The 16,091-nt window shown below is 44.9% G+C and overlaps 1 protein-coding gene across 1 annotated transcript in view; it reads right to left on the bottom strand.

The window, feature by feature from the left end:
- The window catches only part of cacna1ea (calcium channel, voltage-dependent, R type, alpha 1E subunit a), a gene marked incomplete at both ends in the record, with an annotated part of 286,740 nt that extends 277,135 nt beyond the window's left edge, over positions 1-9,605 (bottom strand). Inside the window, 1 exon segment of the mRNA XM_084308451.1 lies at positions 9,073-9,605. Coding sequence (XP_084164577.1) covers positions 9,073-9,605 — 533 coding nt within the window.
- Positions 9,606-16,091: the final 6,486 nt, after the last annotated feature.

The raw sequence follows: 16,091 nt of genomic DNA, 5'->3' as shown, positions 1-16,091 counted from the left end.
GTAAAATAGATTCCTTACCTCAGATCAGATGTTCTCCAAAAAGATCATTCCAATTCCTGATCGCCATTCCAAAAATCGATCACGCTTATTGATTGAGTATTGGCTACTGTGAATATATATTCCAGGCTGATTCCCGTCCTGCGATGACTTCCATGTTGAGCAGACAGCTTGCCAGCTCCGCCTCTACATATTGACTGATCCCAGGTCAGTCTAAGCGACTGACGTGCAGTTACTCAGGGATACACGATAGGGGGCGCTTTTTTCCATTCTGAGCTGCTGGAGGAGCTGCTTTACCAACGGGAGACTCGGTTGATGAAATATGAAATCAGATCGCTAATAAAAAAATAAACCGCTAATACACGTCGTGGGCATTCAGGCATTGGGCTGATAAAACGTCATATGACGTCATGGGCACTGAAAGTGTTAACAAACTTTCCCTAACACACACACACACAGACACACACACACACACACACAAGCATGTGGACACGGACACACACACACACACACACAGTGTCTGAAGAAGTCCACCATCATCCCTGTACCCAAAAAATCTACGCCCGCTTGCCTCAACGACTACCGCCCTGTAGCCCTCACCTCCATAGCCATGAAGTGCTTTGAGAAGCTAGTGAAGGGCTACATCTGTTCCTCCCTCCCCATCAACCTGGACCCTCTGCAATTTGCATATCGCCCCAACAGGTCCACGGAGGACGCCATAGCCCATGTGCTGCACACAGCAGCATCACATCTGGACAAGAGGAAGGGGAACTATGTGAGAATGCTGTTCATCGACTACAGCTCAGCATTCAATACCATAGTCCCCTCCAAACTCATAGCCAAGCTCAGGGACCTGGGCTTGAACTATGACCTGTGCCAGTGGGTCCTGGACTTCCTGACGGGCAGACCCCAGGTGGTAAGAGCCGGCAACTGCACCTCCTCATCCATCACGCTCAACATAGGGGCCCCCCAGGGCTGTGTTCTGAGCCCCCTCCTCTACTCCCTGTACACACATGACTGCGTAGCACAGCGGAACAACAACACCATCATCAAATTTGCTGATGACACAGTAGTGGTGGGCCTGATCTCTGCCAACGACGAAAGGGCCTACCTGGAAGAGGTAGAGAACCTGTCACAGTGGTGTCAGGAGAACTGCCTCTCCCTGAACGTCAGCAAAACAAAAGAGATGATTGTGGACTTCAGGAGGTCGGGGGTCAAGGACTACAGCCCCCTCAGCATCGACGGGGCACCAGTTGAGAGAGTGAACAGTTTCAAGTACCTCGGAGCCCACATATCCGAGGACTTGACATGGACCACACACATTGACAGTGTTGTGAAGAAGGCACGACAACGCCTCTACTTCCTCAGGCGCCTAAGGAAGTTCCAAGTCAGTCAGAAGATCCTTAGGAACTTCTACTCATGTACAATAGAGAGCATCCTGACCGGCAACATCACCTCCTGGTTTGGGAATAGCACTGCACAAGACCGTAGCAGACTACAAAGAGTGACACGTTCAGCCGAACGCACAATTAGAGGGGGGCTTCCCACCCTCCAGAACATTTACAACAAGCGGTGCAAGGGGAAGGCTAAGAGAATTATTAAGGACTCGAGCCACCCGAACAACTGCCTCTTTGAACTGCTGCCGTCAGGCAAGCGATACCGGAGTCTTATGGCGAGCACAGAAAGACTCAGAAGGAGCTTCTATCCCCAGGCCATCAGGCTGCTAAACGAACAATAATCGCTAAACGAACAATAATCACTATGCAACAACCATCAAATGCACACAGCACACACACCCACACGCACACACACACTCACTCAAACAAACAACACACTGCAGCACCCACTCTCCACACTTTAGATCACACAAACACACTTACACTTTATATTTATTGATAAAGGATTTGCACTACAACTCGTACACCTACTGTGAATTGTACCTAAACTGCACCTCGTCCATTTATGCCTTGCACTATATAGTATTGTATATTAGTACACTGCACAGTATTGTATATTGTATGGTAACTACGTCTACGAACATTGTACATATGTCTAAACTGAACACTGTGACCTCTTTTTTTTCTTCTAATTTTTACTATGTTTTTATTTCATACTTATCTTGTCATGCACAGTCTCTGGAGCGCAACAGTAAGAAGCATTTTGTACAAAAGTATTCTGTACTTCTGTATGACAACTATTAAAGAAACTTGAACACACACACACACACACACACACACACACACACACACACACACACACACACACACACATCCCTAGCGGGACATTACTGATCCCAGAGTGAGCAATGGAACATACTGTTTCAATACTGATCTTTCTGCTTGTATTGACCAGATAACAGAATCAATAGCAGAGTCCTGGTGGATATGACTCAGAGACTGTCAACCCTGTCTTTCACTTTATCCTAGGGCTTGGCGATATGGCCAAAGTATATGATATACCGGTAACCATATATGACGGTATTTCATTTTCCAGTATAAATTCCAGTGTGATATGACATTATCTTGTAATACAATTGTCATGGTACTATTTCTATCCATTTTCTTTGGTCTGTTTTCTTGTACTTTTTTAATACCACTGCAAGAATGTTTTTAATTAACTTAAAAATATACAGTATATATGTATATATATATTTTACAATATGTACATATTGTATACAATGGTATTGTAACAAGACTAGTAGGGAAGCCTAGTAAAGCCAGACCCGGCAATGACAATCATACGTGTTTCAACAATGGGGAGTCAGCCAACCAGTCAGTTAGGGACTACAGTGCCTTCATATTTGGTATACATGCCAGCCCTACATTATCCTAGTCAAATTCATTGAATCACCTCATGTATCAATAATCAAGACGAAAAACGTAACAATTCACAGCACAATGTAAAAAGAAAACTTGACTCTCAATTAGTCCTGAAGTTGAAGATGTTGAACAGATCTGCGGATATACAAACACTATCCCAGTCAACAGTATCTTTATTTTTTGCTTTTTATCATCTATTGAATATTGTCAAACTCAATCATTATTATCTCCACCAGGCAGCTTAGATCTCACACTACTACCCAGCCACACCCTTTGGTAGATATTTTAATTAACCCCTTGAGTCCGACCGGGCCGAGATTTATTTCATGTCATAAATAGATCAATACAGTCCGTATTAAAGGGGAACTATCTTATCAATGGCATTTTCCAGTGGTTAGCATTGTTTTCTAGCAATGTTGGGTTGTACCAACACTGACTAGATGTGAAATTCTCATTCAGTCCCATTCCTCCAGTTCAGTTGCTACAATATCCTCCCCCAGTGAACTAAGCCATTCAGAATTGCCTCGCTTGTCTACGTAAAGATGCTGATTTGCATATCTCAGCCCCCTCAGTGGTTGCAGCCACCGCCCACAATCAACCATTCGAGGAAGTTAGTGTAACATTGACCAAAACGGAGCGAGTGGGAATAATGCGGAAGCGGTTTCCCTGTCAGACACTTGCACTTCCCCAAAAGAGAGAAAAAGAGAGAGAGAAAGAGAGAGAGAGAGAGAGAGAGAGAGAGAGAGAGAGAGAGAGAGAGAGAGAGAGAGAGAGAGAGAGGGAGAGAGAGAGAGAGGGAGAGACAGGTAGAGAGAGGGAGAGAGAGAGAGAGAGGCTCATACGCTCATACATTGTTACTCAGCTGATAGAGTTGTACCCTTCCTGATGACCTGTCGTACAGAACTTGTAAGTCGCTTTGGATAAAAGCGTCAGCTAAATGACTAAATGTAAATGTAAATACGGTTCGATTCTCGGAGCGATCTCTCCTCTGTCTCCCCTGCTTACACACACTCGCGACTCGAGCACACATACACACATGCGCGTCGCGCTCTGTGCTTTTGTCTCTCTGTCTGTCTCTCTCTCTCCCTCTCTATCTATCTCTCCCTCTCTCTATCTGTCTCTCTCTCCTATCTCTCTCTCTCTCCGCCCAAAGGTATCTGCCAGTGCAGGTGGGTGACTGTCACTCAAAGCGCATTTGAGTATGGGCGGAGCCCAGCCAAAAACAGCTTGGACTTTGTAAGGGGAGAAAGTGGTGCAACAAAGTACTTGATTAAAAATACAAAACAATGACTTTTATTGAAAAGAAACTTACAGATGTGTTCCATAGACTCACAGGAATAGTGTAAAATTGCCCAAATAGTGAAAGAAATAGCAAAATAGTTCCCCTTTAACCTCTTCTGCCCGGACCGCAAATGACATCATGTCATAAATCCATCTCTCCAGAATGTTTGACAAAATTATAATTTTTTTTGTCAAACTTATTCAAGTATAAACATCATAACCATGTCACAACAGCAGTTACAATGTATATTATCATCAATACGTTAGTTTACCAATAGGTTAAAGTGTTATTAGTGCAATTTTAGTATTCTTTTTTGTGTTGTTTTTATCGTGAAAGTCGGCCATTTTGAAAGATTTACCATCGGTAATTGTAGTTTTTTGTTACGCCATTTTGAAGAGGACACAGAGAGCTTTCAATGAGCGTTGGAATTTTTCAGAAACACCCTACCCATAGGCCTCTAGGTCAAACAAAGCAAATGGGTTCGGCATGAATTTTTTTTATATCTCTTATTACTCTGGATAATATACCACAAAACTTAACGTTATTGGCATATATTGGAGTGCAGTTAGTTTGTCTCCCCTATTTTTAACATTGAGCAACAATCAGATTTGAAATTAGTTTCAAAATAGCGGCACTCTGGCTAAAATAAGAAAGCTACTGTACATACACAGTAGATTTCATTATCTGTTCTTATGCACGCCTGGTGATACTAAATCCAAATTTCAAATGCATTCACTGAGGTCCATAGATGTCCCTAGATACCAAGAACATGCAAATGGACCTTGTAGAAGTGGAGCAATATTCCATTTACTTAGGTATGTATTTTAGGCGGATTTTCAGAAAATAGGCCTCCAGGCTTAACACATTGATTGCCTGTCAGCAGGGGGCACTGTGGGCCGTCAGTGCCAGCGTTCTATTCAATGGGGAGAATGCCGTGTTTGCAGTGCCAAAAACTATATTAAATATTATAGCTATGGATCTAATAACGTTTTCGATTGTCAGTGAGTTTCTTCCAGTCAACACAAACAGATAATTTTCTTCATCCGTACATTTCCGTTTTATACCGTGGTGAATATGAGTATAGTTTGAGTGATTCTGAGTAATCCCAGGAAAAGACGCGAAAACAGAGTTTTATTGGAATTCACTTAACACGTTGCCATTCCTCGCCTGGATCAACAATCAATCAGAAATCAACGCTAGATTATCGGTATTATCTTTCATCATGCACGCATGAAAGGGGGCTTGGAGCGGGGCGCCCATCCGTGCCATGATGTGACCAACGGGACAACACAGACACAGAGCGAAAAAATATTGGATCAACGCAAGATTGGTAATTGGAGTCCTTACCTCGTCTCTGATGTACTGCAAAAAGAATAATCCAATTATCTGATCGCCATTCCAGATATCCACAGCGATCCTGTCTCCGACGTTATCCGGCAATGCACATGAACGGGCGGGCGGGGTCAGTTGTCCAAGCCATCCCTACAAGCGCTTGTTTTGCCGGAGTGTTTAGAACCCGCCCCCACGCCACAGCTCGGCAGAGAAAACAAACCACATAATTTCAAATGGAGTGCAATAGCGGCCGCAAGGCGTTAGTCGGCGGTATTGACCGTCTGCGATCTCAGACACATTCAGGACAGCCTACACTAGGCCTGCCGCGATAAGCAATAAATCGATTAATTGCCGCGATAATTAAAATTAATGCAATGATTTTGACGGGCGCGATTAATTGCTATTTGCGCGTTTGTTTTAATGAGGCGGAACCAGTGCCCCTTGTCAGTCACTGTCCGTGTTGGGAGGCGGGCCGCTGGCTTTACTACAGAGCAGAGAGCACAGCACAGGAGCTCCGTGGGGCAACACCACATAGCTTAACTACATTTCTCAATAGTGTTGCTCCTTTTAACCAAGTAGCGTTATTTGTAGTGTAACGTTAGCGTTTTAACGTTAGTAGCTAACGTTAAAACTAACTTAAAGTTAGTTGTTCACCAACAATCTCAACATTTGTTTTATCATTAGCTCATGTCGATCTACTAGTAGCATCAGCAAGCTAACGTTAGCTGGCCCCAGTCCACTAGCAGCATGTCGATCTACCAGCAGCATCAGCAAACTAACGTTAGCTGGCCCCAGCCCATTAGCAGCATGTCGAAGTAGTAGTAGCATCAGCAAGCTAACGTTAGCTGGCCCCAGTCCACCAGCAGCATCAGCAAGCTAGGATAATAACAACAATACTTCCGGTCCGGTCGGTGGGCTTCAAAATAAAAGTCTAAAACACCGGAAAAGACGGAGCGGTGGGCTTCAAAATAAAAGTTTTGGGAAATACATTTCTCAAAAAAAAAATTCTCTAACCGGTCGCAATAATATCGCTTATCGCGATATTTTCGGGGGCAATTAATCGCCCAGCAAAATTTGTTATCGTGGCAGGCCTAGCCTACACAAGGTGCCTCGATGGATTATGAATGGCAATAGCGAATAAAAGAAATAACGAGACAATTTACCAATGATTTTAAGTGTTATTAGCTAAATATGAGCTTATAAGAATCTCTGCGCATTGCATCGGAAACCGGATGATTTAGACGCGAGGAAATGACGCCGTCATGAAATCGCTGTAGTCCTAAGAAAGAGGAAACCCAGACCTTTTGATGGACGTCGAAATTTCATAAAACTACACTACCCAGCTCACACCAGCTGCTGTAAAAAAATATATATTTATATGATTTTCGTGATTATATCTCGCGGGTCGAACAAACCTGAACGTTATTGCCATAAAAGACAACGTATATTGTTTCTTTACCTTTCTGTGAACATCTAGAAAGAAACTGTGTCGCAATCCGGTCAAAAATGGTTATTCATTTGCTTAGATTTTTAGATTCAGCACCATCTTGAGATGAAGTGTACTAAAAATCTAAGCAATTTTTCACGTCTCGTCAATGTTAGCATGGTGTTATTCACCGTCAAAGATGTACTTTTAGGCGAATTTTCTGAAAATATGGCTAGGGCTTAAGAGGTTAAGCTGTTGAAATGATGTCCCCAAAATACTTTCGAAATTTACCACAAATGTAAAAATAAATAAAAATAAACACAAATCAAACTATACATAAAAAAATTGTCCAGTCATTACAAAACGTGCACGATATGTTTCATAACACTGTTGAACTATGTGTGTGAAATTATTTCGAAATCTTAATGATCTGTGTTGGCTTGATTATTAGGGCATGCGGCCTGGTGGAGAATTGCACTCCACTGAGCACACCTTTCTAGTTTTATCTGAATTAATGTTGACAAATATTTTCCCTATCTTTCTGTGTATGCCATCATTAGTGAGAAGAGGTGTACGTTTTTTTTTCTTTTTTTTTATATATAGCTTTCTTTTTTTTTTTTTTCTCCTTTTTCCTCCGATTTTCTCCCATCCCAATGTTAGTCGTTATGCCAATTCCCAATCCCCTTCCTGGTCGCTGCGCACTTACCCCCCACAGTCGGTCTGGGAGAGTGGAGGCTATCACGTGCTTCCTCCGACACACGGCCAGCCAATCAACCGCTTCTTTTCACCTGGCAGCGCGGACTCTCACTGAGAGGGCGTAGCGTGTGGAAGGATCACACTATCCCACTTAGATCCTATCCGCGCTTAGCAGGCGCCCCGACCGAACTGTAGGAGTCGCTGTTTACAACGACCCGGACCCACCCCGCCAGCTTCTCCCACCCTCTAATACTGCCAATTGTATTAGTGTGAACGGCCAGCCAAGCTGGTGACAACCCCGGAGCTGTGAGCTGGATTCGAACAGGCGAATCCAGCGTATATATAGCTTTCTTAGAAATTCTTTGTTTCTTGCAACACATTAACTGCCACGCTTATATCCATCAATGTATGATCACTGCCACCAGTCTAAGCCTATAGAGATGTTTACCTTCTTTGCAGGGCTATAACTTTTTTAATTGTATTGCTAAATAGACATTACTATGGCCCATTCAACATCGATTATCTATCGTTCAGGATGTGGGAACGTTATACTTTTTCATTCATAGATTCATACGAAAATACCGTCTAGAATATAAATATGTTTTTATCGTTTTCTGCAGTAATTCCTAGAACGTGATTTATAGGCATAAACGCATATATAGATTATCAACTGCCGTTTGTTGGCGATACATGCTATATTAAAAATTTCAACTGTAAATGATCCTAAACTTTATGACTTATCATGCGCGGATGAACGGGGGGGGGGGGGGGGGGGGCGTTTATGATTCCGTGATCGTCAGTAAATGCTTTATGTAGTATGGGTGATATATTGATCAGAGCAGTTTGCATGAATAATAATAAACAAACTCGCAAAAAATGACGTCAGCGTCCTCTTACCGTTCGCCGATGAGACTGGAGGAGAAAGATCCCACTTATTTGACGGCGATCGACTCGATCCATTTCCGGTTTGTATAATAATAATAAACGCCCAAATCATCTCGATTATTGAGTTATGGCAGCGATCAATATACACAATGTGTGTCTAGAGTCCCGTAACAATATGTGAGTGCCGGACGCATTTCCCCGGTGCACCGAGATCACAAGAGATCCATTTTTCCGGTTGTAACTCGCCGATCATCCACCAGGCGGCAGTATTGAAGCGTTGCAGAGTTGTGCAGGCTCCCACTGCATCAGACCAGGCTCCGTGAGGGAATTATGAATAACATGGTGAAAAAATGAAATATGATCTCAATAACGTCGTATGCCGTGGAATGGCAGAATTAGCATGAACTTGAATCACGTTGTACGACGTTTTTGGCGCAGGATGTGTTAACTTTCCTCCCTTTGCCAAGACTTGGGAGTGGCTAAGTTATCTTTCTCAGACAAAACAAACAAACAAACAAACAAACAAACACTGGAAAACACATATAGTTCAGTTTATGGCACTACCTCCAGCCCAAACTCATGAGTGGCTGAGAGAGAGCCAGCGTACTGCATCTATACATGAGTTTGATACTCACTCCCACTCCTTGCGACGTGCCTGTGGCGTGCTGTGTATCTTGTGAGCTTGGTGGGCCTTGACAATGTCCCTCTGCTCGATGAGGCCCCCCCGGCGTCTGTTGATCACGTTGGGACTAACCGCCATGTCTCCTTCTACCCCCAGCATTCCCCCACCGCCTTCAAAAGACAAGCCAACATCCAGAAAGAGGCCCAGGCGGTTTGGGTGTAGAGGGGGAGCAAGGAGGCCTGACATGGGCGGGAGGTAGAGGGTGTCATAACTGTCAGAGAGGTTCTGGGGTTCAAGTAGAGAACAGGGTCCCTGAAACCGTTGTGAGCCACCAACCAATCCTGCACGATGCTTCTGCCAACTCTCACACTCATCTGGGGGAGGGTGGAGGATGTAGTGCCTGGGGGTGCTGCTGCCACACGCCGGACCCATCCCCAGGCCCAGCCCCCCCACTGGACCGCCCGGTCCTCCCGGGCCACAGGGAAGCCCCAAGGCATTGTGATCCCCCGTCTGAGAGCTGACCGAACAGGATCCCAGTTCCAACATGGTGGCGCTGCTGTCAGAGATCTCAGCATATTGCTGCTGTGGGGTGGGGCAGAAAGAGAGAGAGACATGAGATCACAGTAGTAACAATGAAAATGTTATATGAAATTAAAAATAATTATTCAGTAGCAATACATTTATAAACTGGCTGTGATAGTTCAAATCAGCAACTCGTACACTATTCTATCTGAAATAACAGCAGCCATTTAGCCTTTACGTGGTCTTGATATTACTCTCAGAGGTGGAGATACTGTACAACAGTCAGTTTGTTTGTTTGGGTGGTTGGTTACAGACATTTCAGTCAATAGGGATCGACATTCATATTCATAAGTCAGCTAAACTTCAGAAGCAATTTGCCAATGTCACACTGTCCTCAGTCATATTACAGAGCCTGAGTCATATTAGAGATCGTAGCAAGCCCTATAGGTAGGAGAACCAATTAGTCAAGCCCTAATGCAGTCCTCAAAACAATATGAGCATTTAATATCGCCGCTGTTGCCCATGACGGTGTAATTAGAAAGAGGGAGAGGATCTCATTTTCATCAACTCATCTCATTTACTGGTAGGGAAATTCAATGTAATTGTAAATTGAAGCACTCTTCAAGTAGGTTCAGGCATATCTCAAGTAACAAAATTCATGTCTGGGTAACTAAACCGCAGCACCAAGTCATCCGTGTCATCAGCCACACTGCAGCTTTCATTAAACCCACACCTCTTAAGGATGTGGGACACCTCTGTGATGAAGAATGTAACCTTTCAAGATCCTTTGAGAAAAGCTCACGATAATGTGCTTCAGTGATGATGTTCTACAACAGAGATATAAGAGAAGATAATAATATAACTATTATTCTAGAATGATCTTAGTTCAGGCTGACAGAAACCAACATGTAGGACATTGCTATAAATGTTCTTATTTATTAATCCTGTAGTATCATAAGAATTTGATGGATTTTGTATTTGTATTATATCTATATCTATATTAAAAAGACGGTTGGAGTCAGGGAGTCTTTTATCAGCCATCCTTCATTGACCTAAGCTTGTGGTGTGATTACCTGTAGGGGAGAGCAAAGGGAACCAAAGTGATATATTATATCGTACTCACTGAAAACCCTTTAGCTCACATAGTATTTCCCATGAGTATAAATGCAACTGATCTATGTGTGCAGTATTTCCGGGCGGGAAAAACAACCTCAAGATTATTGGTCACGGCAATTACTCAGGACACCTTCTTCACAAGACATGAATATACTCGTCCACCATCAGAGGTATTAGATTCATGAAGCAGAAACTGGCACTAATATAAATAATGAAGATGCCATGACGAGGTGAAATCCATCACATATATTGTTCCAGATGTAGGGCAGGTAGCCATAGCGATAGCGGGCAAATAAAGGTCTTGCACAGAATGTTTGTGTAGTTTTCTGTCTTCCAATATGGCAATATACAGTAACATAGTAACCATTGTTTTGTACATGTATGTCAATGGAAGAAACAATGGTTGCTATGTGTTGATTGATATATGAGAAATATAATCAACAGAAAATGTATAATATGTTATCTTATTACTGGATCTTAACTACTGATGAAGTCACAATAGAATAGTAATATCATGCTTTTCCAGTGTTTTACCTACTCCACCACTGCATGGAAATTAAAAGGGAACTATCTTATAAATGGCCTTTTCCAGTGGTTAGCATTGTTTTCTAGCAATGTGGAGTTGTACCAACACTGACTAGATATGAAATTCTCATTCAGTCCCACTCCTCCACTTCAATGAACAGCTGAATGATTACGTTTGCTGTCCAAGTAAAAAAGAAACGCCGATTTGGCAGGAAAACGCGTTGTCCTACTGGTAACGCTGAAAAGGTGTTTCCGTTTTGGATACTCGCCAAAACTCGCAGACAATGGTGCCATGTAATCTGCGTGAGCCGGATATGGAGCCGTTGTTGCCCAATGCCCATGCGCAGTAGAGACCTGCACGGTTATTTCCAGTGTTTACAACAGAGCTGTCCCAAGTAGCTGCGGCTACCATGTGTTGTCAAGTTATTGTTATAAGGAGCACAGTCCAAGCTACAACAGTCTGCATTCCCTTAACAATTGTTTGTATTGAGCCGTATTGTATTGTACCCATTCTGCAATCTGTTAAATAAAGTTTACATCCATTCATTCTGCTAGCATTAACGTTACCAAGCTGCTAGCCACAATGCTATACTGTTATAATGGCATATACCAATCACGTTAGCACGTAAGCTAACAAACTTCGCTGCTAGCCACAATGCTATACTGTTATACTGGCATATCCCAATCACGTTAGCACGTAAGCTAACAAAATCGGCGATGATCTTTTTGTGAGACTAAACAAGTCAAGTCAAGTCAAGTCAAGAGTTTTAATTGTCACGGCATACAGGTATACAATGAAATGCGGGTGGTCTTCTTGCCCGCGACGATGTGCAATACAGTGGTACAACATATAATAGAATCAAATAAAAATACAGTGGTACAACATATAATAGAATCCAATAAAAACAACAGTGCAATAAACAGGTAACATGGTGTGACATCTCGGTATCTGTACATAGTATTTACAGAGCATATAGGACATGCTAGGTAGCTTTAGTAGTGCAATACACTGTTCCTGTTGTTATACTAATTTAAAGTGGCCTTTCCTCTTGGCCCTAAGTGTGCGTGTGCGGCATGAGTGTTAAAGTGGCTGCTAGTGTGTGAGCGTGCTCAGCGTGCGTGTCGTGTGTGTGCTTGTGTGTGCTTGTGTGTGGATAGTTCAGTTTCTGTGGCTCTCAATGTTCATTGTTCAAGGCTCTGATGGCCTGGGGGAAGAAGCTGAGCCTAAGCCTCTCCGTCCTAGTAGCTGGGGTTCGCAGGCGTCTGCCTGACCTCAGCAGCTGGAACAGGCTGTTATTGGGGTGGTGGGGGTCTTTCATTATTCTGCAGGCTCTGGATTTGCACCTCTTGTTGTATAGAACCTGCAGGGTAGGTAGCGCAATACCCGTGGTACGCTCGGCTGAGCGCACCACTCTCTGTAGGGCCTTCTTGTCCTGTGCCGTGCTGTTTCCATACCAGGCAGTGATGTTTCCGGTCAAGATGCTCTCTACAGCTCCTGAGTAGAAGGACTGGAGTATCTTCCCCGATACTCTGAACTTCCTTAACTGTCTCAGGTGGTAGAGGCGCTGCTTCGCTTTCTTTACTACTGTGTCTATGTGTGTTGACCATGTCAGATCCTCTGAGATGTGGACCCCCAGGTACTTGAAGCTGCTCACCCTGTCCACGGTAGCCCCGTTAATCATCAGTGGTGTGTGTGTCTCCTGCTGTCCTCTCCTATAATCCACGATCAGCTCCTTGGTTTTACCAATGTTCAGGAGCAGGCTGTTGTCCTGGCACCAACGTTCCAGTACCTCAACCTCCTCCCGGTAGGCCTTCTCGTCGTTGTCCGAGATCAGCCCCACCACCACCGTGTCGTCTGCGAACTTCACTATGGAGTTGGAGCTGAACTTGGCCACACAGTCGTGTGTGTAGAGTGAGTACAGCAGGGGGCTTAGAACACAGCCCTGGGGGGACCCGATGCTCAGGGTGATGGTGTTGGAGGTCTGACCCCCCACCCTGACCGCCTGGGGTCTTTCACTCAGAAAGTCCAGTACCCAGGCGCTCAGGGCGGAGCCCAGACCTAGCTCGATCAGCTTGTCCACCAGTCTGGTGGGGACTATGGTGTTGAACGCTGAGCTGTAGTCAATGAACAACAGTCTCACATAGCCCCCCTTCTGACGGTCAAGGTGGGAGAGAGTGCTGTGCAGTACCTGGGAGACCGCGTCGTCAGTGGACCTGTTTGTCCTGTATGCAAATTGCATAGGGTCCATATCACTGGGGAGGGAGGCACAAATGTGGTCCTTGACCAGCCTCTCGAAACATTTCATGACCACAGAGGTGAGTGCCACCGGTCTGTAGTCATTTGGACATGTTGGGGAGGGTTTCTTCGGTACAGGGATGATGGTAGACATCTTGAAGCAGGCAGGGACCACTGACTCCGCCAGGGATTGATTAAATATGGCGGTGAACACCGGGGCAAGCTGGTTTGCACAGGACTTAAGTATGCGTCTTGTTCCTGTTATACCATCTGGGCCAGCAGCCTTCCTGGTGTTCACCTGCATAAATGCTCTTCTCACACTGTGTTCCGACAACGAGAGAGCGCCCCCGCCCCCCCGCGGTTGCCCCCCCCCCCCCTCCACAACAGCCGGTGCGCCAGTGACGTCACTAGCCAGAGGGCTAGCGGCGACACTGTCTACACCGAACCGAGCGTAGAAGGAGTTGAGTTTGTCCGCGAGAGAGGCGTCGTCGCTCCCCATTGAGGGGGCGCTGACTTTGTAGTCAGTTATTGTCTTCAGTCCCCTCCACAAGCCTCTTGTGTCGTTTTGTGCCATTTGTGTCTCCAGTTTCTCAGCATATGTCCTCTTAGCAAGTTTAACAGCCTTGCGCAGAGTGTAGACTGAAGCCTTGTACTCTTCCATATTTCCTGACTCTCTGCCCAGGTTATAAGCCGTGGTGCGTGAGTTCAGGGCTGCTCTAATAGTGCTGTCCACCCAAGGTTTCTGGTTTGGGAAAACCCGCGCCTTCTTTGTGAGGACAATACCGTCAGCTACTGTTGTTATGTAACTCACAACGGTATCAGCGTACTCGCTGACGTCACTGGCGCTTCCTTTAAACATGTCCCAGTCCGTGTTTTCGAACGCATCCCGGAGCGTGGCCTCTGATTCGTCAGACCCCTTTTTTGTCTCACGTGACACGACGACGTCACGCGATCTTTGTTTGTATGCAGGGATTAAAAAAATGGAGTCGTGATCGCTCGCGCTTGCAGCACCCATCAGTGGCGGAGCCGCTACAGCCTTGTAGCCGGCTCTGAACGGGGTGTAACAGTGGTCGAGTGTGTTTCCCCCTCTTGTGGAGCAGGCGATGTGCTGAAAAAAGGACGGCATCACTTTTTTCAGATTCGCCTGGTTGAAGTCACCAGCCACTATCATCGCGGCTTCCGGATGCTTGATCTGTTGTTTGTTGAGGTGGTCGTGTAATTCCACCAGCGCTTTGCCAGTATTTGCCTGTGGGTGGATATATACGACGGACATGATGACCGCGGTGAACTCACGGGGTAGGTGGAACGGACGGCACAGGATTGAGAGATGTTCCATATCTGGGGAGCATGAACTTGAGAGGACATGTACTTCTTTGGGATTAACCCAGAGATTGTTCGTGAGGATGCAGACCCCACCTCCGATGCTCTTCCCAGAGGCTGCCGTGCGATCTGCTCTCAGGACGGTGAAGTTGTCCGATGGAGAGACGCTGTTGTCCGGCGTCGCTGGCTTGAGCCATGTCTCCGTGAAACACATGATGTTAACGTCTCTCATCTCCCGTTGGAATCGGACCCTCGCTCTCAAGTCGTCCATCCTTCCCTCCAACGAACGTGCATTCGCCAGAAAGATGGATGGAATTGCTGGACGGTAAGCAGATCTTTTTAATCTAAGCCTGATACCTCCTCGTCTTCCTCTATGCCTCTTTCTGCCGTTTCCTTTGTTGCCGTTCTCCCGCTTGATTTCTGTTAGCCATTCTGGGCATAAAGTGTCTCCAAACTCCTCTTTGAGTCCGGAGTTTAGGTCCATAAGTGTCTGAATGAATGAATGAATGAAAACTTTATTTAACAGATTGCAGAATGGGTACAATACAGACAGTACGGCTCAATCAATTGTTAAGGGGATGCAGACCAGAGAAAGACGTTTGTCTTGTTTACATCAGGGCCCCCCATGTTGATTGATTGATTGATTGAAAAGTTTATTAACAGATTGCAGAATGGGTACAGTACAGTACATCTCAATACATACAATTGTTAAGGGGATGCAGACCAGAGAAAGACTTTCGTCTTGTTTCCACCAGGGTCCCCCATTTTCAATTCATCATAACATATATGACATACATGACATACAGATAGACCGTACTGCTACATCTATACATTTATGACATATCAGATTTGCAAATACAGTACTGTTTGTGATACAAAAGTGTCCAGAAAAGGAGTGTATATACATTTGGCGTAGAAACTGTACATTGGAGGAGGTTGGTGGGGTGGGGTTGGGTGAGGGCTGTACATTGGAGGTGGGGGGGGGGGGGGGGTTGGGTAGGGGACACACACACATTTTACACTGTACATTGGAATATTGACAAAGCCTTACTTGGTCATTTACTGTACAACTAGGTTAGGACATTTGTAGGGGCCAGTTTCGAATTGCAGTCTCACGTAGGTGTTTTTTGAGAGTGTTTTTGAAGGTGGGTAGTGATTCACATTCCTTTACAGCTTTAGGCAGGGCGTTCCACATTGATGTGGCATAATTGCGAAACGTGTTTAGTCCCTTGTTTGAGCCGAATCTGGGTTTTACATGATTTGTGGAGCTCCCTCTGGTGTTGTGATCGTGGTATTCACTGACCTTTGGGAAG

This window comes from Notolepis coatsorum (assembly GCF_963971535.1).
Source record: "Notolepis coatsorum genome assembly, chromosome: 2".
NCBI classification, from domain to species: Eukaryota; Metazoa; Chordata; class Actinopteri; order Aulopiformes; family Paralepididae; genus Notolepis; species Notolepis coatsorum.
This window is presented reverse-complemented; position numbering and strand designations above follow the sequence as displayed.